Below are 27,665 nucleotides of genomic sequence, written 5' to 3' on the forward strand. Positions count from 1 at the left end.
CCTCTCAAAGCGTCCAGAGTGTCGGGAGACAATCCAGGACAGAGTGACAGGCACCAGGACAGATAACTGCACAGCATAGAGAGTGGGACATGGTCACCCCTGGCTGGGGCTGATCCAAGTCAGGGGAGTGGTGTTATTACTAAATAACGAGAAGGCATAACCTTTGTCCTCAAGCAACTCCAAATATACTTCCAGACACCAAGCAAACCCATCTCAAACAACATGTGAAGAGCATGAGGAGGAAATGCATAGCCTAGGTGCAAGCCTGGTCCCCTCCCCTCCTAGCTGAGTGGGCGCGGGCACGGGTGAGCACCTGCTTGAACCCCTCTCCTCCTCTGTATCACAGGGAGAGGCGTGCGTGCCTTGCAGGTCTTGCTCAGAGGACTGGTGGAGGCACAGGTTCCCTATGGAGCACCTCCCCTGGGTCGGGCAGTGTCCTAATTGCTGAGGATGCAACAGGGAACCAACCAGACCAGGCTGCTGCCCTGTCGCTCTCTGAAGGAGCTGATCCAGGGTAGTCACTCTCTGAAGGAGCTGGTCCAGGGTAGTCACTCTCTGAAGGAGCTGGTCCAGGGTAGTCGCTCTCTGAAGGAGCTGGTCCAGGGTTGTCGCTCAGCACAGCGCTCACACGGTGCCACCCATGCTCGTGCTGCCGTGGCATGACCACTGTCATTAAGAAAACTCGCGGGGCGGCCTGGCGAGAGCTTGGGGGAGGGAATGAGAGTTTCCAGATAACTGAAGGTTGTTGTTGGGAACAACGTAAGGCAGAACCAAGAGAGGACTATTTAAGCTGCCGTTCATTGAGGGTTTACAGTGTAAAGCCTTCATGTGGAATAACTCGTTTAATCCTCGTAGCAGCCCTGTGGGGTAGACACTCATCATCCCCATTTTACAGATGAAGACCCTGAAGTGCAGATCCACGTGGTAGCTTATCTGAGGTTGTGCAAGTGGTAAAGCCAGCATCTGAAGCCAGTCAGTTTGCTCTGCTCTACTGTCTCCCCAGGTTGGTGGATGCCCCAGGCAGGCTGGTTTTGAGAGCCCAGGGCTTCCTTTGGAAGCTGAAAGCACTGGCATTTAGGGTGTTTGAGCCACAGAGGGATGACCATCTGTCCAAGCATTCCTTTGGGGATTCCTGGTGATATCAGATGACCAGATCTTTCTAAGGAACAGGCGGTGCCCAAAGTCTCGGTGGTGATGCTCTGGGATGCTAATGAGTGATTTCCTCTTGTCTCTTTCAGCTCACAGCCCCACACTTCCCTGTGGTGGTCAAGCTGGGACACGCCCATGCCGGAATGGGAAAGGTATGAGAAGCAGCTCTTACGCTTATGGTAATACTCACACAGCTTCCACAGAGTACCTGTTCTCCTCTCCCTGTGTCCCCCACCACCCCCACCTTAGCCCAGCCTCCCAGAGCAGAGCATTAGAGGAACCCAAAATTCACTCCCTCTCCTCCCCAACCCACCTTTCTCTGAGCTCCCATGAAACATCTCTCCAGCTCAGTCCATACTTGCCGAACCCTACCTGGCTAATTGGTTCCTGACATTGTGGATTCAGAGAAGTAGACGTAAAGATTTTGTAGATGGTGGTTCTTCTGTTCCTGTTATCATCTCCACAGCTACACGTAGGCTCGCGTCTTACTCATCTCTTTATCACCTGCAGCGTAGCACCCAGGAGGTGGCAAATGCACATAGCTCCGTGGAGGAAGCCCCTGGCATCAGTCAGTTTCCACGAAAGTAAATAACATCTTTTACACAGTCACAGCTGATGTTGTTACCGAACCGAACTTGGGTCCGCTCGCCCACACGCAGTAAAGCCAATCCACTGACACCGGGTTATGGTGAAGGAAAGTGCAGCGTTTATTGTAAAGGCGCCAAAACAAGGAGAATGAGTGGCTCATGCTCTGCTCTAAAACCCTGAACTCCCCCAGAAGAGTTTCAGCAAAGCGTTTTTAAAGGCCAGTTGAGGAAGGAGGTCACAGTGTGCGTGATCAGCTCTCGGGCAATTCTCTTATTGGTTGATGATGAGGTAACAGGGCAGTTAACATGATCAATTCTTAGGCACCAGTAGGTCTGGGTGCTTGTGATCAAGTAATTAATTTCTTCTATTTGGTGGTGGTTTAGCATCTGTAAAACAACTCAGGAAGTGTGCAGCTGATACTATTATGTAAGTACTCCAGAGAGGAGGTACGGCAGAGCATGTAGGGGAAGGGTCTGTCCCTCCAGGAAGGCCTTGTAGGGTCCTGCTTTGTTCCAACATATTATGACAAACTGAACTGGTCAGATTTTTGCAGTTGCAAGTGTAGAAATGCAGTTCAAATTAGAGGGCAAAAGGGAATTTGTTGGTTCAAGCATCAGGAAGTCTGGAATATTTTCTGATAGATCAGGCAGAGCTGGATCCAGCAGCTCAAATGATATCAGAGTTCTTGGCTCTGTTTATCTCTACTTGGTGTTTTTTTTCAGATAGTCGAGATAGATGGCTATGGGTGGCCCACTCTGGTCCCTAAGCTCACTGTCCCTGGGGAAGAAAGACCCCGTCTCTTTCTGGCATCTCTATATATCTCATGGAGGGATACTGATCAGTGCTTGGGCTTCTGGAGATTTAGTCCTAAATAAGGGGGGTAGGGATGGGGAAGTGTGGGGGGCTGCCACAGGCCACCTCTCAAGCTTCTGTCTCAAATAGAACCATGTGAGAACATGTGGATCTCAGTGCCTGCCATTCCCTTAGGAGGGACCTGAGCCCAGGCCCAAGGCCCAGCATGGGTGTCCTAAATAAAGTGCAGGAGGAGCCATTAGAACCCTTGCTTTGTGTAGGCCCAGCCCAGCCATGGATAACCCGGCATCCTGCACCTTCATTCTTCCCACCCCATCATGCCTTCTGCATCACCTCCTCCCACCTAAACTCCAGCCTCTTCAAGCAGCAAAGGATGGAAAGGATCAGACAGGTCAGGGCGTGACCTCAGCTCTGACCTTTGTGTGAACTGGAGCAAGTTGCCATCTAACTTTTCTTGGCCTCTTCATCTGACAAATGATGATACTTTTTTTTTATTGAAGTACAGTTGATTTACAATGTTGTGCCAATCTCAGCTATACAGTAGAGTGACAGTGTACAGCAAAGAATATATACATTCTTTCTCTATACTTTTTTCCATATGGTTTATCACAGGGTATTGAATATAGTTCCCTGTGCTCTACAGTAGGACCTTGTTGTTTATCCATTCTAAATGTAATAGTTTGTACAAATGATGATACTTCTTATAACCACCTTTAAAATGAATCCTTGCCAAGTATATCTCAATAAAACTGGAAGAAAAAAAATAAATTAAAAAAAAATCCTCCTGCCATACTACCCCTCCCTAAAAAATACACGTTGTGAGGGCAGAGATACCTGTTTCCCCACTACTGTACCCGTGGCTCAGAATGGCCCCTGGTGCACCCTAGCCCCTCAGTTTGTTGGTCGAATGGATAAATGACTAACTCCCTCTTCAGAAGCCACCCTAAGTCTGTTCCCCACTGCCTGTTCTCCCAACCCCTCCTCCATCCCCTATCATCTAGCTACCACTCCCTCCACTTCTGAGGCTACCTCCCCGTGGTCCTCAGTGACCCTCTGTTGCTGATTTAGCTGTCACTTTTCCATCCATATCTGAATTTACCTTTCTACATCATTTAGATCTGCTGACCATCCTTTCTGTCCTGGAACTCGTGCCCCTCTCCTGGCTCTCTGCTTTCTCTCTGACCCCTCCTTCACAGTCTGCTTCAAGTGCTTCCCTTCCTGCTCCACCGTTAGCTGTGTTGATTCCATCAGCACACACTATCTGAGCTCTCATGTGCTCTCTCAGCTTCAGCTCCCATCTACCCGCCAGCATCCCCTCAATCACATTTCCTATGCGGAGCATCAGGCTCTTTTATCCAGTTATCTCCTCTGCATCTGCACTGCGGCCCCCTTGGAAACCTCAGACTCTAAACGTCCCAGACCATGCCCATTTCACTTTCAGACAGCCCACTCTCCTTCCTCATCTTTATCTTCCTCCTCTTCCTGGGACCGTGTCTACAATAGGAACCACCAGTCCCTCCATTGTCTTGAAACAGAAATCTGGGAGTCATCTCCCCTCCCCCATGTCCAAATGGTCATCAAGTCTTGTCGCTTGACCTTTATTAATGTTTCTCAAACCTGACCCTTTCTTTCCGCCTACTGTCACCATCTTGGACAGCTTTGGTAGAGTTAGAGGGTTCCCAAGAATTAAATTCCGTTTCTAAAGCTTAAAATAATCCCAGACAGGAAATAAAAAGAAGGAAATGCTTAAAGAGACTGACGCAGTGTCGGGGGAGGGGATGCCTTTGAGAAACTCAGGCCTAAAAGGAACTCCCAAAACATGGAAAGGAGGACACATCTCCAAGGATAAAAAGTGTCACCAGCTGGAATAAACTGAGGTTTGCACAAATGCTGAGATCAGGGGAAAAGGGCTTTTCTCCTGTCTGGAATGAGAAAAGTATCAGGAACAGCCTGGACATGTCAACTGAGAGATGGTGTCATATTCATGGCTGAGGGGGAGAAAAACAATGGTACCGTCTACAGTACTTCCATCTTCTCTCCAGAAGGAAGGGTGTCTGCCTGGAGAGAAGCAAGGAGAACTTTCTAGGAGGAAACTGGTAAAGAGGCTGTCAGTTAACTCACTCTTACTGGAAATCCACCCAGGATCCCATGATTGAAATTCCTGACCCTCCTCAGTATATTTTGCCCCTTTGTTCATACATATTAATTGGTACCTACTCTGTGTTGAGAATCAGAGGATGAATAGGACCAAGTCCTTGCTCTCAAGAAACTGAGGAGAGGGGACTTCCCTGCTGGTCCAGTGGTAAAGAATCCACTATCCTATGCAGGGGATGCAGGTTCAATCCCTGGTCAGCGAACTAAGTTGCCCCCACATGCCGCGGGGCAACTAAGCCCCCATGCCACAACTACAGAGCTCTCACGCCTCAACTAGAGAGCGTGTGTGCCACCAACTATAGAGCCCATGTGCTCTGGAACCCGCGCTCCACAACTACAGAGCCCACATGCCCTGGAGCCTGCACACCACAACTAGAGAAGAAAAAACCCGCACACCACAGCTAGAGAGAAGCCCGCACACTGCAACAAAGAGCCCACGCGCCACAACGAAAGATCCCGCATGCCACAACTAAGACCAACACAGCCAAAAAATAAATAATAAAAAAGAAAGAAAGAAAGAAACTGAGGAGACAATCACATAAGTAAATAAGTATAATATGTGCTGGGGAGTGTGGCGATTGAGGGAAGGAGCTTAATTCCACCTAAGGGATGGAAAGAAGTTCCACGTCAGGGAAACTATATGGTTTGGTGTGCCTGGAGATTTAAGGAATGCAAACGAACAAGGAAGACTTGAAGACAAGAGATGAACCAATACCCTCTTATATGAAAACAAAGAATAGTGGATGTCACAAGGCACAGAAATCAAAGTATAGTGGAATGCTGTACAGTTTGGGGAGCACTTAGATAGTTGGGAGTAATCATGGGGCACACTGGGAGTTCTTAAGAAACCAGTGAGGCTAGGCCAATGGTTCTTAAGGGTGGGGGAGGGTATTCTTCCCCCAAGGGCGTTTGGTCCTGTCCGGAGGCAGTTTTGGTTGTCACAGCTGGGAGTGGGGGAGGTGCTGGTGACATCTGGCATCTACCCTGCAGGAGCCAAGGATGCTGCAGCACGCCCCAAAATGCCTAAGACGGCCCCTACAACAAAGAATTATCCAGCCCAGAATGTCAATAGCATCAAGATTGAAACACCCTGGACAAAACTAATTGCATTTCCTTTGTTGAAAGTTTTACCAGATTAGAAACCAGAGGAAGCAGTGGTTATTATCGAGTTCAACATATTTCAAAGTCTTTTCCAAAGGATTATAATTAGGATGCTAAAGACTCTTTTAGTCAAATACGAAAATTCCATGTTCAAGTAAGTTTTTAGCGCAGAACTTCTCAGAGTTGTAAATTTGCTCATATATCTCCTAGGGATACAAGAACATAAAAACTTGGGCAGAATTTTCCAGATTTACCTGACCCAAGAAACTTTTGACCATTTTTTAATTGCGGTGTGTGTCCTTTCATTAATTTGTACAAACCCTTCACACATTAAGAATATTCATCCTTTATCATACTTTGCAATGATTTTTCTCCATTTGACAATTACATGTCCATTTTATTATTCACTTTTTAACCATTTTCAAAGTTTTTTTTTTAATTGTGGTCACGTTTCCGTCTTTGGGAGGCAATTTGTTATAGTGGCTAAACGTGTTGATTTGAATCTGCATGTTAGTTGTGAGAACTTAGGTTAAGTTACTTACCCTCCCCCACCCTCGTTTCATCTTATGTAAAAGGAGGATAATAATAGTATCAACCTAATATGCTGGTTGTGAAGATTAAGAGACATTATGCATGTCAAACACATAGTTCAGTGCCTGGAACACAGCAGGCACTCAATATTAGCTGTCATTATTCTTAAGAATGTTTGGACCCGCTCTGGGAGCCCAAAATCCAGTTGAAGTCAAGGGGAGATATGACTAAATAGCACCCTCCATCAGTGACTGGTTTCATTTGGCTACAAGTTCAGTATGAGTCAGATGAGTAAGGGGTTGCCAAAAGCTCTAATCCATAAACACCTAATAAATAGGTGAAAATGGGCTCAACCTCATTCATCACTAGGGAAACACAAATGACAGCCATGACGAGATGCCACTGTATAACCACTAGAATAATTCAAGCTAAAAAGATAAATAACATTAAGTGTTGGCAAGGACATGGAACATTTGGAACACAATCACAGACCTAGTGAACATGTCAATTGATACAACTGCTTTGGAATACAGATTGTTATTATCTACTGAGCTGAAGTTACACAGAAGTTCTTTTTTTAGCTATACCCAACCTAAATGCATGCCTGTGTGTACCAGTGTCTATAGCAGCTTGTTCATAGTTATACCAAAATTTGGACACGGTCCATGTGTCCATTAGAAATAGAATAGGTGAATAAATCTCAGTATATTCAGACAAATGGAAAATGTCCAGCAGTGAAAAGGAATGAGCTACAGCTATACACAGCAGCATGCGTGAATCTCACAAATACATCATTGAATGAAATGTCAGACACAAAAAAATGTCTATTTATATGGCTCTACTTATAGAAAATTTAAAACCAGAGACACTAAACTATAGTATTAAGTGGGATTCGTATTAAGGTGATAAAACTTTTAAGAAAACCAAGAAAATTACTACCATAAAAGAACAGAAATTACCTTTGTGAGGGGGGAGGCATAGTCATTGTGATGCAGCAGGAGTGATCCAAGTTCTCGTTCTTGACTTGGGTGGTGGGTATGTGGATGTTTGCTTTGGGATTGATAGCTCATTGAACCGTCATTTTTATACTGGTCAATTCTCCATATGTGTGTTATATTTCAAAATAAAATAAGGTTTTTTAAAGCTTATTTAACACTTATTAATGGAGATCTGATTTCCGAAATAAAATGAGAGTCCCGCACTGCACTGACTCCTCCATGGCTAGAGCACTGTATTCGGTTCTGCACTGTCAACCAGTTTGGGATGTTTAAGAGAGCCATTGACACATGAGTGTGTCCAGGGGAAAATCAACTGAGCATTGGGAGGGCAGAGGCATCCAGGCTGGAAGGGCTAAAGACAGTGGGGCCAGCATCCCCAGAAACATGGAGAATTGTCCTAGCTAGTTAGGCTGGACTGCTTCTATATAACATGTAGCAGCCAAAAATTGGACCAAAGTAGGGGGAAACGCACAGTCAGTTGTGTTGAAAGAGCAACTTTCTAACAATCAGAGGTGAACATTAATGGAATGAAGAGCCCATTTGGGTAGGAAGTTCTCATCAATGCAAAATTGGAGCAGAGATGTATACTTAACTGGAGTTTCCAGAGAATTTATGCATTATGTGAAGTTCTCAGCCTGAGATGTTTGAACCCCAAGAAACTGAAATGCATCTGCATGTTTATGTGTGGATGTGATATGAATGTTTTTTGGGGGAAAAGATCCATAGCTTCTTTCATCTTTTCACAGGGGCCCATGACCCTCCCAGAGTTAAACATACCCTAAAGATGACTGCTACAGTATCTTCCAGTGATGAGAATCTGTGGTTTTGAGTAATACTATGAGTGGTCTATTGAAAGGAAAGGCATATCTGTTATTATCATAGAAGTCAAGTTCAAGGGCAACTGCCAGTATAGTATGGGGGTAGAGTTTGTAGAATCTGAAAAGGGGATTTCTGGTTTGAATCTGGATTTACCATTTACTAACTGTGTGTCCTTGGGCAAGTTGCTTAACCTCTCTGTGCCTCAGTTTCTTCTTCTCTAATATGGGGACAATAATCTCCCTCCTGGAGTTGTAATGATGATAGACTCAATCAGCCCTGGCTCAGGAAGGTGCCTGGTCGACATTTAGTGAATGGGAGCTTTAAAAACTCACTACAAATATAAACTGTTATTCTGATTACTTAACTACTTCTCTCAACTAAGATGAGATGAGCAGCTGCTCATAATAGACAGAAAGGGGAGGAGAATTAAATTCTGGGTAAAGTCTTAAAGTAAGGAAAATGAGCTTCCAGCATCCCCAGGAGAGGCTGGGATAACAAGCAAACCCCACCCTGGGCATCACCTTCTCCTTATTTCATAAATTCACTGACTTTCAGAGCTTAAGTCCCAGCATCCCACTTAAAAGATAAGAATCTGAGGCCCCAGAGAAGAGAAGGGCCTTGCCCAAGGCCACACAGTGAAGAAGCATCCCCAGTAACAGAACAGGAAGGGAAAGAAAGTCCTGTGAGATTATTCGACCCCATTCCATAATTTAGAGATAAGAATAGTAGTAATAATAATAGCCAGAATAATAATAAAAGCTAATGCTCTATGGAGTTTACTCTGTGCAGGCACTGTTCTAAGTGCTTTATAAATTACTCATGGACTGCTATCCTCATAACCACCCTATGAGGAAGATACTATGGGTATCCCCACTTTACAGATGAGGAAACTGAGGCACAGGGAGTAAGGGGTGGATTGGGGTTCAGCCCTGGGCAGTCTGGCTCTGGCACCTAAGCTCAGAGAGGTAACTGTCACTGCCATGGTCATAGGTTAATAAGCCCAGATGCAGGTATCCTAACACTCCCCCTTGCCCAGGGTTTGTTGTTCTACTGAGAGGGTCCTGGAGTGATGAGGGACAAGGGTGAGGCGCCCTGGCAGACAGCCTGTCTCCTCTGGGGGGTTGAGGTGGCAGCTCCTAAATGCACGGTTTCCAGCAGCCCCGGTGTCTTGCACACCCCCGCTTGGCCAGGGCCTCTGCTGTCATCAGCTCCCAGCGACCTGACTCTGCTCTCTTCCTCGGGCTGACTCACTCAGTGAGACGTCCCGGCACAGTCCGCTTTTTAAAGTGGGAGTAGGTGGTCAGATAACACGGTAATGGTGAGAAAGGACTAGAAAATGAACCAATGGGGGAGTGGAACCCAGGGGAATGGTTAAGAAATCAAGCGCTCCCCAGCACCTGGGAGACCACCAGGGAGGAACGTCACTCTGCTTCATGTCAGCAGAAGCCAAGTCAAGTGAGAGCAGGGGAGAGGCTCCAGCCCGCAAGGTGTTCCTGGGAAGGAGTGTTCAAGGCCCCGCCACACTGTGAAGGTGGAGAAGGGAGAGGGAGCCACCCTCCCTCCACCGCCCTCCCTCTCAACTCCACCACCCATCAAGTCCCCTCTCCTCCTTGATGACCACTGCTCCTTACTCTCTGCTTCCCTTGAGCAAAATGCCCCTTAAGGGGGTTCCGTCCACCCTTCACACCTCAGTGAAAATTGTAAACACTGTGCTCTGCTTCTCAGAGCCCCTGGCGTGAGGTCGCCCTCTCTATAAGCACAGTAAATGCTGTCAATCCTCCTTATTCGTGGATTCCGTATTTATGAATTCACCTACTCACTAAAAAGTGTTTCAGTCACCCCCAAATCAATTCTCACAGCGTTTCCATGGTCATTCACAGACACGTGCAGAGCGGTGAATAATTTGCATGTTCCTTCCCAACTGAGGTCGACTAGGAGACACTCTTGTCTTCTTGTTTCAGCTTGTAAACAAGTGTCCTCTCCTCGGTGTATTTAGTGCCACACTTTTGCATTTTTGTCCTTTTTGTTGGTTATTTCATTGTTTTAGATGGCTCCAAAGCATAGGGCTGAAGTGCCGTCTGGTGTTCCTAACCCCGAGCAGGCTGTGATGTTTCTTATGGAAAAAAATACACGTGTTAGGTGAGCTTCATTCAGGTATGAGCTATAGTACTGTTGGCTATGAGTTTAATGTTAATGAATCAACCATATGTATTAAATAAGTCGTCTTTAAAAGGAACCACACATCACGAGGTTGTATATTGACGAGGTGATGGAAATGTGACCAGAGTCTCGCAGGAACTAAAGCCTGTATTCCCCTAGGAGCAGTGGTTCAGGATTCACTAATTCAGTGTTTGCTGCAATGTTACAGAACGTAACCACAGTGAATAATGAGAGTCGACTCTGTGTGTGTGTGTGTGTACCTAGGTGTATATCACACACACACACACACGCGCGCGCGCACACACACACACACACACATATTCTGTAAAGAATCCTAAGGGTCTCTTTCTTCCTCTGGATGCCAAAATGCCACAATTCTAAGCACAAAGGAAAGCAAACTAAAACAGTCATTTCATGACTCTGTGCAGTCGGACATTTGTCATGTTGAAGATGACATCACCTGGATCATCAACGTGTTTTGCTTGTGAGGGTTTAAGGCTGAGCTCTCTACTGGTGACATGCACTCTGCCAGTCCCCACATCTTTGTTCCATCCTTGGTTGGCCTGGGTTCAGGAAACCTGGGTCCTCCTGCCAGCCTCGTGCTCCATGGGGCCCACAGTATCCACCTGGGCAAGTCATTTAAGCACATGAGTTCAGGGTGTCAAATATACACAGTTTTCCTCACCAATCACTTGGAAGAGCTACTGAGTAGAAGTGCATTCAAGAAGTATGAAGCACCACGTGAATGTGAGGTGGAGAGGCAAGCAAAGAAGAGTGTGGGCTTCAGACATAGACCTCGCTAGGCTCTGATCTGGGCTCTGCCATCTGCTAGCATTGTGACCTGGAGCAAATGCCTTGCCTTCTCTGGGGTAACTCAAAGCAGATCAGAGGGGATGAGTAAGGTACACCAGCTGGCGCAGCAGCATAAGTGCCTTCCACATCTCCTCTAACCCTCAGAGGTGCCCTGAGAGCTATTTCTGATCCCAACTTTGCAGAGGTTCCAGGAGTTGTTTTGTTTCAAGTCACAGATAAGTGACGGAAGCAGGATTTGAACTGAGGTTGTCAGGTCCTTCAGCCCTTTTCTTCCTGCTGCCCGGGACCCTCAGGAACGCCCTGGTGGAATCATCTCTTCCTGTCATAAGGCAACCAGCCAACTTAATTAGAGAGTTGATTTACAAAGAATTTCACAAGGGTCCACCCAAGAAACATGTCGGTACCTTGGAGACCTGCCCTGACCTTTGCATATGAACTGCTCTTGTCTGCTGGACTGATCTCACCCCAGGCCTGAAGCCAAGAATAAGAGCACTTATACAAGAGAATGAGAAGAAGAAAAAGAAGACTATCACCACGGGCACTGTGTTCTAAAAACAGCATACACCCCAACCAGTTACAGGCCCTATTTTGTCAAGAGGGACAGAGACACAGGAACAGATTCATGTGGAAAGAATAAATTACCTGCTCTTGTGTGCACTGACCGTACCACTCCTCCATGGAAAACAGAATATTTTTGAGCTGACAAACATTGAGAAGCAGTAGGACTTCCTTTTCCTTTCTGTCCTTTCCTGGCAATGTCTGTTGACCCATGCTGGCATAGTATGCAAGAAAGGCCAGAGAAGTCATCCCTTAGGAGGCTCCCAGAAAGAGGAGGGAGCACACATCACCTCTTAGGATGGGGCACTCTGTATAATTTCCCACAATTTGATGACCAGCTCCCTACTTTCCCCCAGCATTCGACAGTCATGTACAATTTACAAAACACATCCACACTGGCAGTCTGCTCAGGCTCCAGCAGTCTTTTGATGACAGTATGGTTGTCATGATACCCACTTAACAGATGAGACCAGCAGAGATTGAGGTGGTGAGACGATTTGGCGCAGGGTCGCACGTTGTGTGCTGGAAAGGCTGCATACTCTTCCCACTAGTCCTGGCACCCATGCCAAGGGAGGAAAGCCTCCAGAGAGTTCTGCCAGCAGATCTGGAACACAGCCTGTGTGTCCACTGAGGTCTTCCTCGGCCAGAACGTGCTGGCGCAGCCCACTGTCGCCATCAGCAGGCAGTAGAAGTGATGTCCTGAAACAAGCAGATGCCACCTGCTCACTGCAGCCGCGGCCCAGGGCAGCCTCCCACCATGCTTCCTGCAAGTGAGACCAGCCACACACCTCTGGCTGCTTGGAAATAAATCCACTTGGAGGCAGCTGGCATTGTTGCTGACAGGTGGCAGCAGCAGGGCTGTCTGTGGGAATAAGCCAGAGAAGGATGTAAACAGAGGGCTTATTATGTTTTGGGGTGTGTGTGTCTGGGGGCAGGCTGAGCAGACGTCTTACACACAGTCATCAGCATCCTTTACTAAGCCCACAGACAGATGAACACTATTGGCAGACCCTATTCTCTCACCTCAACTCCTGGCCCCCAGCCCCAAGAAACCTTCACACCAACACCACATCCTCCAGTAGTGAGGCCAGAAGATGCGATGCAAGGAGGCCATGTGGGACAGTGAATGCTATTCAGGCTTTTCCACATCATGACACTTGTGGAAAATGGTTGTACTGAGGATTGAGTGGGTCAGTGGAGGAGGCTTCCAGCAGCTGAAGAGAAGAGCTCGGGACTTCCAGGCTCCCTGAGGGATAAGGGAGCAGCGGCGAGAGCACCTGTTGGGATGCTCTGGGTGATGAACCAAGTGCGTGTAGCCCCGGGTCAGACAGGCCGGAGCTCCTTGACAGCCTTGCTCTTCAAAGTGGGAACTTTGTAGAGGACCAGCAGCCTCAGCGTCACCTGGGAGCTCCTTAAAAATGCAGAGCACAAACGTATCCTCAGACCTGCTGAATCAGATGTTGCACTTTAACAAGATGCCCAGCGACCCGCATGTCGCTCTGCTCGCCCGGAGGATGTGAACTCATGCTCACCGGGTCAAGATCGTTACCATGATGAGTCAAGAGTCCCAGTGGGGACTGTGATGACCCCGAAAGGCCAGGCCAGCCTGCATGGGCAGCCACAAACCACTCAGTCCCAGCTGGACAAAGCCCTGGGGAACCGTGCAGACCCAATCATCTGATTCTTCCATAAGCCAGTTCTCTGGGTCTCTGATATGAATTCTCCTGATCTTAACATATTGAAAACTAATTTTTAAATCTTTTGAAACACTGTACAAGCCAAGTAAAACACATCTGTAGTCCACTGAACACCCTGGGGCACCAGTTGGCTGCCCTCCAACTTTAGACTCAGTGTGGTCTTTACAGGGAGCCATGCAACCTAACGGTTAATGCCACAGGTTGTGGAATAGCCCCGGGAGTTCAAATCCCAGCTAGCCACTTGCCAGGTCTATTCGATAACCTTGGGTGAGCCCTTGACTTGGAATCTTTGTTTTCTCATGTGTAAAATAGCCCTGATAAATCTCCCTAATGGTGAGGGGTTGCCCTGCAGCCTGACTGAGATAAAGCACTTTCAAAATTTGTGGATACTTAAAGAGATGTTGATTCACTTCCTCTGGGGCCTAAATGCTCCCTATACTTTCCAGTGCTTACAGATCACTGAAGATCTCATCAAAATGCAGATTCTGATTCACTAAGCCTGGGCGGGGCCTGCCTCGGAGTCTGCATTTCTAACAAGCTCCCAGGTGATGTCAGTGGTGCTAGTCCCTGTCCACTAGTCATGCTAGTCAGGGGTCAGCAAACTTTTTCAGTGCAGAGCCAGATGGTAAACATCTTAACCTCTCAGGGCAGATGATCTGTTGCAACTACTGGACTCCACCACTGTGGTGTAAAAACAGCCCAGACAAGAGGGAAATGAATGCGTGTGGTCGCGTTCCACTATAACTTTATGGACACTGAAATTAAAGTTTCATATAGTTTTCACATGTCATGGGATATGGCTCTTCTTTTGATTCTTTTTCCCCAGCCATTTAAAAACTATTCTTAACTCATGGGCCTCGCAAAAACCGACAGTCAGCCTTCCCTGCTGGATCATAAATTTGCTGGGCACACAACAAGCTACACCTACTGACTCCATCTCCCCTCCCAGCCCGGCCAGTGCCCTGGACAGCGGGAAGCCCTTTCCTTCGCCTTGCACAATACACAGCGCCCTGGGAAGCTGAGGTGTTGTCTTTCAGAGCTGACACTTGTGAGGTGCCTCCCTTCCCTTCCATTCAATCTCACGGTCACACCGTAACTCTATAAACACACGGGCAAAGGAATCAGTGACCCAGAGCTCAATAACAACAGAAGGAGTTTTGATTTATTAAGGGGAAGAGAAAAGGGAAGGAACCAGCGAGCTGATAAGCAGGATAATTAGGCAGTTCCCTAAACAGTCCATCAAACCCTCCGTTGTTCCCATCGCTTCCCACCACCCCTTCGACCCCTGGCAGCACATGACCCAGGCAGCCAGGGCGAGGACATCCTTTGGACTCTAGGTCTCAGCCTTCAGAAGGATTGCAGGAGGGGCAAAGGCTTTTGAGAATTTGAGGCCAGAGCTGTTGTGTTCATTCAACCAACATTAATGGATTTGGTTACCCAGCTGTTCTGAGTTAGGGACTCAGTAAATGTTTATTGAATATCTTGGCAAATATTTATGAACATTTGTTATGTGCAAGGAATGGGCTAGACCCTGGGATGAAGGACTCTTGGTTAAGATCCAGACATGAAAAAGACATGGCTCCCAATGCAGGAAATTTACACACAAAAGACATGGGCTCACACTAGAGTACAGTCTAGTGCAGAGCTTGGCAGACTACCACCCCAGGCCTGGTTTTGTTAATAAAGTTTTATTGTAACACAGCCCTGCCTATTTGGGGGATGGTTATCAGGGAAGCCTTCCTGTGAAGTGGCAAGTGAAGGAGGGAGAGAGTGAGGCATGAGGACACATGGAGGGAGAGCATGACAGCAGAGGAAAGAGCATGCACAAAGGCCCTGGGGCAGGAGTGCGTGCTGGAAGTGAAAAGTGATGGTGGGTTGGGGAGAGGTGGCGGAAGAAGATCATGTAGACAACTGACTACAGTCAGATCAGGATGAAGTCAACCCTGCAGCAGAAATACAAGCCAAGGGCTGGGAATGGGGGAGGAGGGGGGGTCCAGATAAAACTAAACTATGATGGAGGGGGAGCCTCCATTGATTTATTCATTTGTCCAAAAATCACCTCTCGTAAGTGTGTGCAGGGACTATGATGAGGCAACAAGTAAACATGGGCCCTCCTTCAAGGGGCTCCCTTTCTCATAGTGATAGAGGCCGTGCAAGCAAATACCTCGTGACAGAGGGAAACGTCTGGGGGAGCAGGAGCACCCTTGGGGGGGACCAGGGAAGACTTCCACCCGACTGAAACTTCAGCTGCATCGCAGAGGATGGGGAGACATAATGCAGGTTGATAAAGCTGAGAAAAGCATTCCAGTTAGTGGGACCTGCATACACAAAGGCATAAAAGCCCAAGAGAGCATCGCAAGCTGCCTGGTGCAGTGGGAACAGTGCTTCGCAAGCCTGGCAGGGTGTTAGAAGCACCCAGGAAGCTTTGAAATTATCCTCCTACCCGGGGCCAACCCCCAGACTTTGCAGTGATTGGCTGGAGGAGAGCCCAGGCACTGGCACTTTTTCATCCCCAGGCAATGCTAATGTGACTCCAGTATTCAGAGCTCTGGACTGGAGGGAAACCTGGAAGAGCAGGTGAGATGGGGCAGGAGTCAGGGCCAGATCAGAGATGCACCTTCTGGTGCCCTCTACAACATGGACTTTATCTTCTAGGTAAGAGAGAGACCCTCTGGTGGGGTTTAAGCAATGGATGGGCATGGTTGGATTTACAAGGTAGGAAAAGCACCCTGACAGCAGTGTGACAGGAGAGGAGAGGAGCGGGGAGTGAGGAGGAGGAGATTAGAATCCCTGGGAGCTATTAGGGAAACACTGTAGCAGTTCAGAGAAGAAACAAAGGTTTGCCCCTCGGCAGGAGCTAAGGCAAATAAGGATACAGCTAAGAGATATGGGAGAAGCAGAATTGAAAGAATTTAGGAACTGCCCGGATGCCAGGCAGGAGAAGGACACCGAGAATATGATTCCATTCACTTAAGTATGCGCTCAAGAAGGCTAGGCGCGGCGGGGAAGATAATGGGTGCAGTTTTTAACATTTCGAGTTGGAGATACCGGTGGAAAATAACAGCAATAATAATTACCGTCCATTTATTGAGCACCTATTAGTTGCTGGGCCCTGTACTCCGTGCTTTATATGCACTGTCTTACTTAATTGTCACAGCAGCTCTCTGAGTTAGATAATCTGACTGTTCCCATTTTATCGAGGGGAAAACCGAAGCTCAGAGATGCTCAGTAAGTGAGGAGAATGAGAACGGTTATTTATGTAGATGCCACTTCACAGAGCTGGGCGCATGGTGAGTGCTCAGAAAATGGCAGGAATATTAATTATTACTCTCTTCTCTCCACCATGGGAATTCCTTGGCACAGGCCAAGTCTGCAGGGAGGGGAACCAGTCATATTTAGAAGCCCCGTGACTATAGGGATGTATATATACTTAGTATATATGTATGTATATAGAGGTGTAAGCTTAAATGCCTTATATATGTCTCTAGACCATACTCCAGCTGTTGCTCCTTTTGCTTTTTGGCTTTGTAATTAAGCATCTCAAATGCCTCTTGATCTTACCCATTCTCCAGTCCTACCCCATGCCCACCCCATAATTATTTTATTTCTTTCATGTTTGTCCCAAAGTTAATCTTAGTCTACTCACATTTGTTCTGTTCTGTGAGGGAAATTGTGTTGCTGGCTATGCAGCCGGAGTAGGTATTTTTCTTGTGGAGAGAAGGGAAACTTTATTTATTTTTTAAAAAATATAACTCTTCTCGCCTGTTCTAATGCCAAATAAACAAAGCTGCTATTCATTTCAGCATCTCCCCATCTCTGTCGTGCCCAGAGTCATTTTATCAGCAGAGCCTCTTGGGCTGTCTCTCCAAGAGCTTGGAACAGCAGATAGGAATGTTCTAAAAGTGAGTGCTATGAAAATAGAATCCCATTTAATGAGGCCACCGAGAGCAAGGCTGTTGCTCTCTTGGTGAGTGCAGAAGCAAACATTATGTTTAAAGTCATGGTCCGAAAATGCCAGCTTCTCACATGTGGCCTCAGCAAAAAGCATCAGCCGGCCCATCACTAGTTAGTGTCTCAGGGGCAAGGAGCTGAGACAGCTGGAAGGAAAACTTAGAATCAGGTTGCCACTCTCCCAGAGACCCTCTCCTCATACCTGGAGACCCCCATGATATGTCTGCATGGCCCTGCTCTTCTTGCACCACCCCTCAGTGTCAATGCTTACTCCACGGGTGTCCCATCACGGACTCCCAGGTATCCACAACACTTCCAGCGATGACCTGGCCTCGCTCTTTGGTCTCTGAGCCCTCTGTCTAATGAGCAATCAGAACACTCAGTATATATAACCAGATCCCTGTGGAGCAGCTCCAGATGAAGGGAGGAGATCTGGAGTTCCACTCGAATGGTCTCCTTGCCTGGGTCTGTGCCCACAAAGAAGGAACCCCCAAGCTTCTCCAAGGTACCTCAAGACTCCATGGAGTCCAGGTTGAAAACCACTCCCTTAGGTCAAAAGAGTGCCCAGAGGTCATGGTCAGCATCTATTGTTCATTCATTCATTCAAAAAAATAGATCCTAAACACCTACTGTGTACAAGGAGCAAAGGATATAGTAGTGAATCTGACAGGCAAGTCCCAGCTCTCATGGAGCTTATATTCTTGTGGGGGGTATGGACAAATATAAGATAATTTGAGACCATGATAAGTTCGAGAAAGAACATGGCTGGGTGATGTCATAAAATGCCATAGGGGAGTGAAGAGCTGCTTTAGATTAGATTCGATCAGGAGAGGCCTCTCTGATGAGGACAGAAAACAAGGGAACAAAGCCAATAAGGAACAAGCTACGAGACTGTCTGCGGCAAGAGCTTTGCTGGCAGAAGGAATGAGTGCAAAGGCCCTGAGGCAGCACTGAGTTTGGCAAGTGCTAGGAACTGAAAGAGAGAGTGAGGGGGTAGATGAAAGGGAATGAGGTCAGAGAGATCAGCAGGGCCAAGATATGTCGGCCTTGCATGTGCACATTTATGAACACTAGTGTGCGTGGGTTGAGTTCAGATACCTTGGGCACCCACCACTATGGTGATTTTGTTCCCTGCTGAAATACAGACAGTCCCTGACTTAGGATGGTTCGACTTACAACGTTTTAACTTTATGTTAGTGCCAAAGTGACATGCATTCAGTAGAAACCATACTTGGAATTTTGAATTTTGATCTTTTCCCAGGCTAGTGACGTGCGGTGTGATATTCTTTCCTGATGCTGGACAGTGGCATCGAGCCTCATCTCCATGTCAGCACGCGACCACAAGGGTAAACAACAGACACACTTACAACCATCCTGTGCCCAGGCACCCATTCTTTCACTTTCCGTACAGTATTCGATAAATTTCATGAGCTATTCAATACGATTGTAAAATAGGCTTTGTGTTAGATGATTCTGCCCCCCTGTAGGCCAGTGTAAGTGTTGTGAGCACATGTAAGGCTGGCTAGGCTGAGTGATAATGTTCGGTGGGTGAGGTGTATTCAATGCGTTTTCGACAATGATATTTTCAACTTAGGATGGGTTTATCAGGACGTAACCCCATTGTAAGTCAAGGAACATCTTTAATGAAATTTGGACATATTCCTCCATCATACAGGAAAGGGGATTGGATGGGGGAGCCAGGAGTTCTAACTTTCAGAAAGTCCTCTTCCCTCCTTCCTTCCTTCCTTCCTTCCTTCCTTCCTTCCTTCCTTCCTTCCTTCCTTCCTTCCAGGTTTTCTCCCTTCCCTTTCCTTTCCAGAAGCTGCACCACCAGAAACAAAGTAAACCTGTCCCTCTCGAGGGGCTTTAGATTCCTCTTCTGCAACATAAGTTGACTGGGCGATATCGAAACTCTCTTTACCAATGAAATACTACACAGAACTTGAAATTATAACAGACATAAAAGTAGTATTGTATTAGCTGTCATTTCATTCTAAAATTTTTAATTAACAACATTTATCATCAAGTTCACCTGAAGAACACTGAGGCTCCTTTGATGAACTTGGTCTTGTGTCAGCCTCAGCACCTAGCCTACCTTTATAGTCTGTGTCCTTGCAGAGCATGGTTTTGAGAAAATCACTAGTGTTTTACTGACTTGCTCTGCAATCTCAGGTTATTCTCTAAATAAACCAAGATAGAAGGAGAAGCCTTACGCTGGGGCAGCACAAAAAAAGGATTGCCCAGGAAGCCCAAGTTAATGTGTCGTAAACATCTGAGTCTGCTTTTTGGATGCTTAAAAATCAAGCTCTTAAATATTTTGTTTTAACAAAACAATAATCCAATTTTTGTTGCAACACTGCAAATCCTTCCATGGAACACTGAAAAACAGTCAGCATAAGCTGTCTTCCAGCCAATGGTGTTCTGGCAAACTGGCTCTCCACGGGGAAAAAAGTGCCCGCATTTGTAGTGTTTGCCAATTTGTAGGGTGTAAATCCTTCCACTGTGGACAGCTTGAAGCTAACAATGGTTTAATAACTGGCTCACAAAATTTCTAAATATTCGACAGTTGCCTCTTATAAGTCAGCATGAGCCAGCTCCAGGATACCTCTGCTTCCAGCTCTCATGCGTAGTCGGTGTTTCTGGGTAGATCCCCCTTGAAGGCCATCACCCTAAAACTGACACCTGCAGTGGCATACAAGGCCCTGAGACCTTGGGCTGGAGCCAGGGAGGGGCAGTTAGAATGTGGTGGAGAGCAGAGGAGCTGGCGTCCTTAAGTCTAGGGGCTGGTTTGTTGTCAGAAATGGCCATAGTGTGACCCCAGGGACAGGCATGGTGACATCACCTTGAACTAAGCCTTCCCAAACCTACCTGCACTTTACACACCTCAGATCATTACCTCAGGATGTCTCCCACTTGGGACTCATCCTTCTAGACCCAGCTGAAGCAGCTTCTCCCCTTTAAAACCTTCTATGCTCCTACCTTCCTTTGAGCCAGCTCTGGACCTAGCCCAGCTGCCTCTTACTCACCATCTTACTGTTCTGTCATTCTACATCTGCTTGTCAATGTTCTGGGCCAGACCTCGAGAGCAGAAACTGTGGTTGGAGCCCCATTGCCTAGCATAGGGCCTGATTATTTTGTTCATTTCTCAACAAATATTAACTGAGCCCCTACTAGAGCCAGGCAGTGTTCTGGCCACTGAGAATACCGTGGAGACCAAACCAAAATCCCTGCTTCATGAGGATTTTCATTCTAGAAGACACTCAATGCATATTAAATTATTGTCTCATAGACAGTCCCCTATGATCACGACTCTTAAGATGACTTGGAGATGAGAGCTTTCATTTATTTTATTTTAACCCCAGCATAGAACCCACACATAAACATGGCCACACTTCATAGTCTTTTTTTTTTTTCTAAGTAGAATTTATTTTCTAGAGTATTTTTAGAGTCACAGCCAAATGGAGCTGAAGGTAAAGAGATTTCCCATATGCCCACGTCCCCCACAACTGCACAGCCTCCTCCACTGTCAGCACCTCCCACCAGAGTGGTACGTGTTTTACAACTGGGGAGTTTTACTCAGGGCTAAGAAGACGTGAGCTCTCAAACCATGAAAAGACATGGAGGAAAGGTAAGTGCAGGTTACTAGAGAGAAGCCAATCTGAAAATGCTACATATTATATGATTCCAAATGTATGTAAAAGGGAAAGCTGTGGAGACAATGAAAAGATCAGCGGTCGCCCGGGGCTGAGGGGTGGGGGGGGGGGGGATCAAACAGGCAGAGCACAGAGGCGAGCTGGGGCAGTGACAGCAGTCTGTGTGATGCTGTGATACTGGATACTTTGGGTGATAATGATGTGTCACTGTAGCTTCACAGTCTTCTGATTTTGTCTTTCAGTTATGATTCGGGGATATCCCAAGGCCTAGTAATGTACCATTGTCCTAGATTAGGGGTTACAGGAGGAGGCTGCTGCTGACATATTTATCCACTGTCAATCATTAATATTTTAGGTGGAATTGTTTGGGGTTTTTTGTTTGTTGTTTGTTTGTTTGTTACAGTTTAGGCAGATCTGGGAAGAAAGCAAATAGATGGGGTAAGCTGGGAATTTCCTGGAGACAGGAAGAGAAAAAGGCCCCAGACTCTGGCCTCCAGAACCCAGGGCCCTGTGCAAATCCCAGATCCTAGAATGGGGAAAGCTTACAGATCAGCCCAGGGCAGCTATTCTCACTGTCTGCTGGTTACTGTGGGCACTGGGGATCAGAAGGAAGACAAAGGGAAGGGAAGGGAGAAATTGCAAAGAAAGTCAAATGAGAGGATGAGGTGAAGGAAAGGGAATGCTGGAGGATGAGGAAGCAGAGCTTTGCTACTTCTCAGACTGAAAATGCCAAATCCTGGGACCACCTAGAAGGGCCACTCCAGTCTTCACCCTGTAGAACCATAAGCCCTAAAGATGGGGTGGACTGTAGTCATGATTTATAATAAACTTACAAATCACCTATTCTGTTATTTATCCAACATTTTTAAAACAACACACATACACACACACACATACACACTCCCTCTCTCTTTGCTTAAATAAATGTATTTTTAAGTGACATTTTATATCACAATCATAGATGATGAGTTTTACAGCCCAGATAGTTTTTCCTAATACACATTGAAATAAATATCTGTTAAAAGTTAAATGTTCATTTGCGTACCCCCTTGGACCGCCAATGCCATGTACACCACACTGTGGTGCACTGGTAGAGAGAAGTCAGCAGACTTGGAGACAGTCTGAGTTCTTGATTTGTGAGCAGCCCTGGGCAAGTCATCTGCCCTCCCTATGTGTCAGTTGCCTCATCTGCAAAGTGAGAGGGTTGACCAGATGCCCTCTCAGCTCCCTTCACACTCTGAGGTTCTGAGGCCTTCACTGAATAACTGCAGAGTTACTGAGGCTGCATACCCAGGCCAGCGCTTTCAGCACCCTGCCCTCTCTCCTCCCACCAAAGCTTCCCCCCACCACCCTGTTACACCCCCTTTCCTTACTACAAGGCACATCCTCCTGGGAGAGAAGCCTTCACCAATCCAACCCCAAAATGAAAATTAAGTTTTTTAATTAGAAGAAAAACACCTCAATTTTTCCAAACCTTGGCACAGTGCTCTTACTTCCTTAACATTGGTGAAGTGTCTAATACCCCTTGCCACGAGTCACATCCCAACCCACGCAAAAGAAATCTCTCTATTGCTTTTTGAAAAATGTTTACAATGGCCTTTTAATATCTCAATGTTTCACAAGGGAGCCAGACAGACAAGGAGTCTAACCATCCCCTGGCAGGACCCCCCCGCCACCACTCAGCATCCTCCTCCACTGTCTGGCCGGAGACAGACAACACCCAAGTCCTTCAGGAAAGTCAGCAGGTTTTCAAACCCTCCCTAAAAGGACAGTGTGTGGAGGCAGGGGAGTTAAATACCATGTTTAATCAACTGCAGAATCTGCCCACAGGCAAGATTAGGTATGGCACTGCTATACCTAACATACCTTCAGCATCACCCATATTAAAAGCACTCTACAAGAACAGACTCGAGGATGCAGGGCCTGGGCAAAGGGGAAGCCGGGGGAAGTGAGAGAGTAGCATTAACATGTATACACTACAAAATGTAAAATAGGTAGCTAGTGGGAAGCTGCTGCATAACACAGGGAGATCAACTCGATGATGGGTGATGACTTAGAGGGCAGGGATAGGGAGGGTGGGAAAGAGTCGCAGGAGGGAGGGGATATAGGGATATTTGTATAAATACAGCTGATTCACTTCGTTGTACAGCAAAAACTGGCACAACAGTGTAAAGCAATTATATTCCAATAAAGAGCTTAAAACAACAACAACAACAACAACAAAAACCACTCTACAGAAAACTGGGAGAAAGGCCTCCACACCCAGAAAATATAAGCCACCAGGGCCAGAAAAGTAAAAGAAATAGCTTGAATTCTATTTGTGTATAATGACTTTACAAAATCTCTAGATACCTCATCCATAAAGATCCTTATCGTTAATCACAGCAGCTTACAGTCATTGTTTTGTGCCAGACACCACTCAGTTGTTTACATGGTTTATCTCACTAAATCTCTGTAGTAACGCTATGAGGTATGTACTATTATAAACCCCATTTTACAGTTGAGAAAATCAAGGTTTAGAGAAGTTAAGAAATTTCCCAATGTCACACCGCTAATAAATAGTAAAGTCTGATTCCCAAACCCATGCTCAAAGTAATACCTTCCATGTGTGGGTCCTTTTGTATATTTTAGAACCCTTATGCATTTAATAATAACTATCACTTAGAGAGAAAGAGAGATAGATGATAGACAGACAGACATAAACAGAGATATTTCTAATCTCCCAATTCTGTGAGGGTGGGTATAAATATTATCATCTCCATTTTACACATGAGGAAATTGAGCCCCAGAAAGATTTAAGACTCATTCCAGGTCATGGCATCTACAAGTGCCTAAGCTAGGATTTGAACCTAGATCAGCCTGACCCCTTAGTCTGCGCTTTCACTGTGCTGCCTGGAGAATTTCATCTGATGTATCTAACAACTTTGTGACTTGTGTGAAGAGGAAAAAAAGTGTGATATAGTAAAGCCCATATCCTATTAAATGGGATTCTACAAACCTGGCCCAACTGATCAGCTTCTGGAAATCCCTGAAAATTCAATCAAGACAGAATAGTACATCTTCTATCGCACTCTCCTGCTTGTGTCTTTCAATGCGCTTGCAAACTAGTTGTTTCCCACCTATTTATACCTATCTTTCCATCTACCTAACCACTTCCTTATCTAGCTGCTGATTTATTCTCCATCTCCCCCCACTAGAACATTCCCTTGCATCTGTCTTATTTGTTACCATATTCTCAGTGCCTAGCACAGTGCCCTCAATAAATATTTGTGGACTAAGTAAATGAGCATGTGCTCATAATTAAGTGAACAGTAAACACCTGTTCCTCCTCCTCCTCCGAACTATACTACGTGGTGTCTGAAAACCGACATTCAGATAGCTCTTACTTCTGGGTGCTGTGGAAGAGTAGCTCCACGTTCTGGCTTGGCTGCAAAACACTTCATAGATGTAGGAGCTGGTATCATAGATAAAGATTATAGAGGAAATGTTGGTGTGGTACTGCTTAATTTTGGCAAAGAAAAGTTTGATGTCAGAAAGGGTGATCAAATTGCACAGCTCATTTGTGAACAGATATTTTACCCAGAAATAGAAGAAGTTCAAGTTTCAGATGACACTGAAAGGGGTTCAGGAGGTTTTGCTTCCACTGGAAATAATTAAAAATTATGCCAAGAACAGAAAATGAGAAAATGTACTTTTTCCTTGAAAATAAAGACTTCGCTTAGAGTGGAAAAAAAAAAAAAAAAAAAAGTAGTGTAGAGCCCTGCAGGAGTTCAGAGGAGGAGGAAGAGCTCTTATGAGATGGAGTGGACCAGAAAGGCTTCCTGGAGGAGTCAGTGGGTTTTAGGGCTTTGATGGTGTTAAGTAGAGGAGCAAGGAGAGCATTCCAGGAAGAAAAAAGACCAGAGCCAAGGCACAGAGAGTGCAGGCTGGCATCATCCGGGACCCTGAGGCAGAGCTGCCTCAGAACAGCTAGAAGCAAAGTCTGACTGCGCTTCTGCCCTGGCCGCCGCAGGAAGCTCCTAACAGCCTTGCCCTTCCCCTGAGGAGCTTGAATTACCCAGAGGAGTTTACTCGCCTTTGACTGTCTAGTCCCCTTGGAACTGGGGACCATCCTCATTAGCAAGCTTCCCTGACACCTCCATCTGTGTATAAAATGGCTGTGGCTCTGGCCCAAATCAGGGTTGGAAAGGGAAGAAGGAGGGAGGTAGAGAGCCCATGTCCACAAGGGGCTCGACAAACACGTTCTTCCTGGGGCTTCATCAACTTGGGAATGTGGAGAAGTAAAAGCAGCCGGCCCTGGGCCCAGACAGTCTTCCTACTTACTGGCTGTGTGATCTCAGGCTGGTGACATGCCCTCTCTGAGCCTCATCAGTTCCCTCCAGGGACATGGGGATGGTAACCCCTACCTCCATGACTTCAGGATCAGTACCCACTGTCCAGAGCAGCCACCTTCCCCGCTGGCCACACAGTGGAGCACGTCGACTCCACATGTGAAATCTTAAACATCAGTCCATCTCAGTTGTTTGCCAAACATGCTGAGGCATAACACAGAACAGTTCTCTTTCCTTCTTTGTTAGGGGGCTACTAAGAGTTTAGAGAAAACCCTTCCCATAAGCTCCGTGGAGGCAGGAATCTTGTCTTGTTTGTTACTGTGTACAATCTCTAGCACCAAGCACAGTACCTGGCACTGAGTAGCCACTAATACATGTTTGCTGAATGAATGAGCGATCTCTCTAGTCCTCCTGTCACACCTCCCCTGGGACTCCCAACCTTGGATCAGTCCAGCCATGAACCTTCATCTCTTCTAAGCCAAGACCACTGATCTGATGCTGCAACTCAGGGGCCCCCCGCTGTCTTGGCAAAGCTTTTACATCTCCCTAGTTAGTCGCCTTTCCCATCCCCAAGGTGGTGTTTTCAGAACCTCACTGCGCTCTGCAAGTCCCACATCCTTCCCCTATAAAGAAGACCACGCTGTTGTCAGAGCTCGCTGACGCTGGCAGAGTCATCTCATGGCCTCTGCCCTCACGTGTGTACACCTTCCCATGCCTTTGCCCTCCCCCACACCCATCTTCCCTGTCTCAGTGGTGTCGTGTCTCCCATTCTGAGTTCATGTTCCCTCTGAGCTCTGGCTCTCATTTCCACCCATATCTTCTGAGACTTGACTACCTATCCACTCCTTCTCGCCTGTGGTTTTCAATGCTATTTCTGCACTGGCATCTTTCCAACACTGCAGAATGTTCAAATCTCACTCAGATTTGCAAAGAATAAATATGTCTCTGTGGAGCCCATGTGCCTCTCCTACCCTACCTTTCCAGCCAAGGCTCTTGAAAGAAGAGCCTGCAGTTGCTGTCTCCACTCACTCTCCAGCTTCCTAAGTCAGCTCCCACCACTCCCCGAAACTTCCTCTGGCAAAGATCATTCCTGCCCTCCAGATGGACAACCCTGATAAAGTCCTAAGCCCCTTGTTTTGCTCTTTGGCCGTTTGTCATGGTTGACCTGTCTCCTGGAATGCAGTTCTGCCTCGCCTTCCAGAACACCATTCTCACCTGCCTTTCCTCCTTCCTCTCCAGCCAGACTTTCTTCGCCTCCTTTGCGTTCCCCTCTTTTGCCCTTTTGTCCGGGTGCCCTGGGGTCCCATCCTTGTCCCTCCCTCTTTCTCACTGTAGGTGATTCCTCTGGCCCGCACTGTCCTATTTGGTGGCCACCAGCCACACATGCCTGCTGATTCCTTGACATGTGGCTCAGTTGAGATGTGCTGTGAGCATAAAATACACATCCAATTTCAAAGACTTAGGGTACAAACAAGAGAACATAACATATTCATACTTTTATAAACATCACACATGGAAGTGATAAATATTTTTAGACATTGAGTTAAATAAAATATGTTCTTAATTTCATCTTTTTTATTTTTACCTTTTTTAACGTGGCTACTAGAAAATTTAGAATTACATGTGTAGCTCTAGGGACAGCAATGCCTTAGACAATCGTGTCCACTCCTGTGGTCTCACTTGCATTACAGTGACACCCAAACTAATTCAGCACAGTGATAAGGAGTGAGCTCCACTGTCTGGGTTTGAATCACAGCTTTGCCACTTACTAGCTGGGTGACCTTGGGCAGGTGACTTAGAGCAATGCCTGGCGCATGTAAGGTGCTGGATAAAAGCCATTCTTGTAGCAAGGCAGCCATGCACGGTAGTCACAGCTAGGCGCTCTGCAACCAGACGGTGGATAGGCATCCTTCTCATTTGCTCACCAGCTGTGTGACCTTGAAGCTACTCCAGTCTCCCTCACTGCAGCATGGCCAGAGTCTCAGTGTAGAGGGCTCCCAGCAGTGGCACCGTGTGGTCAGCACTCAACACACAGTTCTCCTGCTTGGCTCCCTCGACCCCTACATCAACCACGAGCATTCTCTGCATTTCCCTGCCTTTCTCTTCCCTCTGCCTCAGGTCAGCTCTGCATCACTTCTGGTGTAAACTGCAGCAATCTCTGCCTAAATGTTCTCCAGGACTCCAGGCTGGCCCCTCCCATCCATTTTCCATAGTATCTGCCGATCCGTGGGTCCTAAAACCCAGAACTGCTACATCCCTCCTCTGCCTAAAACCCAGCAGCAGCTCTACATTATCCATGAATAAAGCCTGCAAGATTCCCCAGCATCCACCAAACCCTCTGTGGTCCTC

The 27,665-nt window shown here is 46.7% G+C and overlaps 1 protein-coding gene across 1 annotated transcript in view; it reads left to right on the forward strand.

Annotated features, from left to right (window-relative positions):
* Positions 1–27,665, forward strand: part of SYN3 (synapsin III) — a 442,694-nt gene that overhangs the window by 374,254 nt on the left and 40,775 nt on the right. Inside the window, exon 8 of the mRNA XM_057741452.1 lies at positions 1,239–1,301. Within this exon, the coding sequence (XP_057597435.1) occupies positions 1,239–1,301 (63 nt within the window). The remainder of the gene's footprint in view (positions 1–1,238; positions 1,302–27,665) is intronic.

This window comes from Hippopotamus amphibius, chromosome 7, assembly GCF_030028045.1.
Source record: "Hippopotamus amphibius kiboko isolate mHipAmp2 chromosome 7, mHipAmp2.hap2, whole genome shotgun sequence".
NCBI lineage: Eukaryota > Metazoa > Chordata > Mammalia > Artiodactyla > Hippopotamidae > Hippopotamus > Hippopotamus amphibius.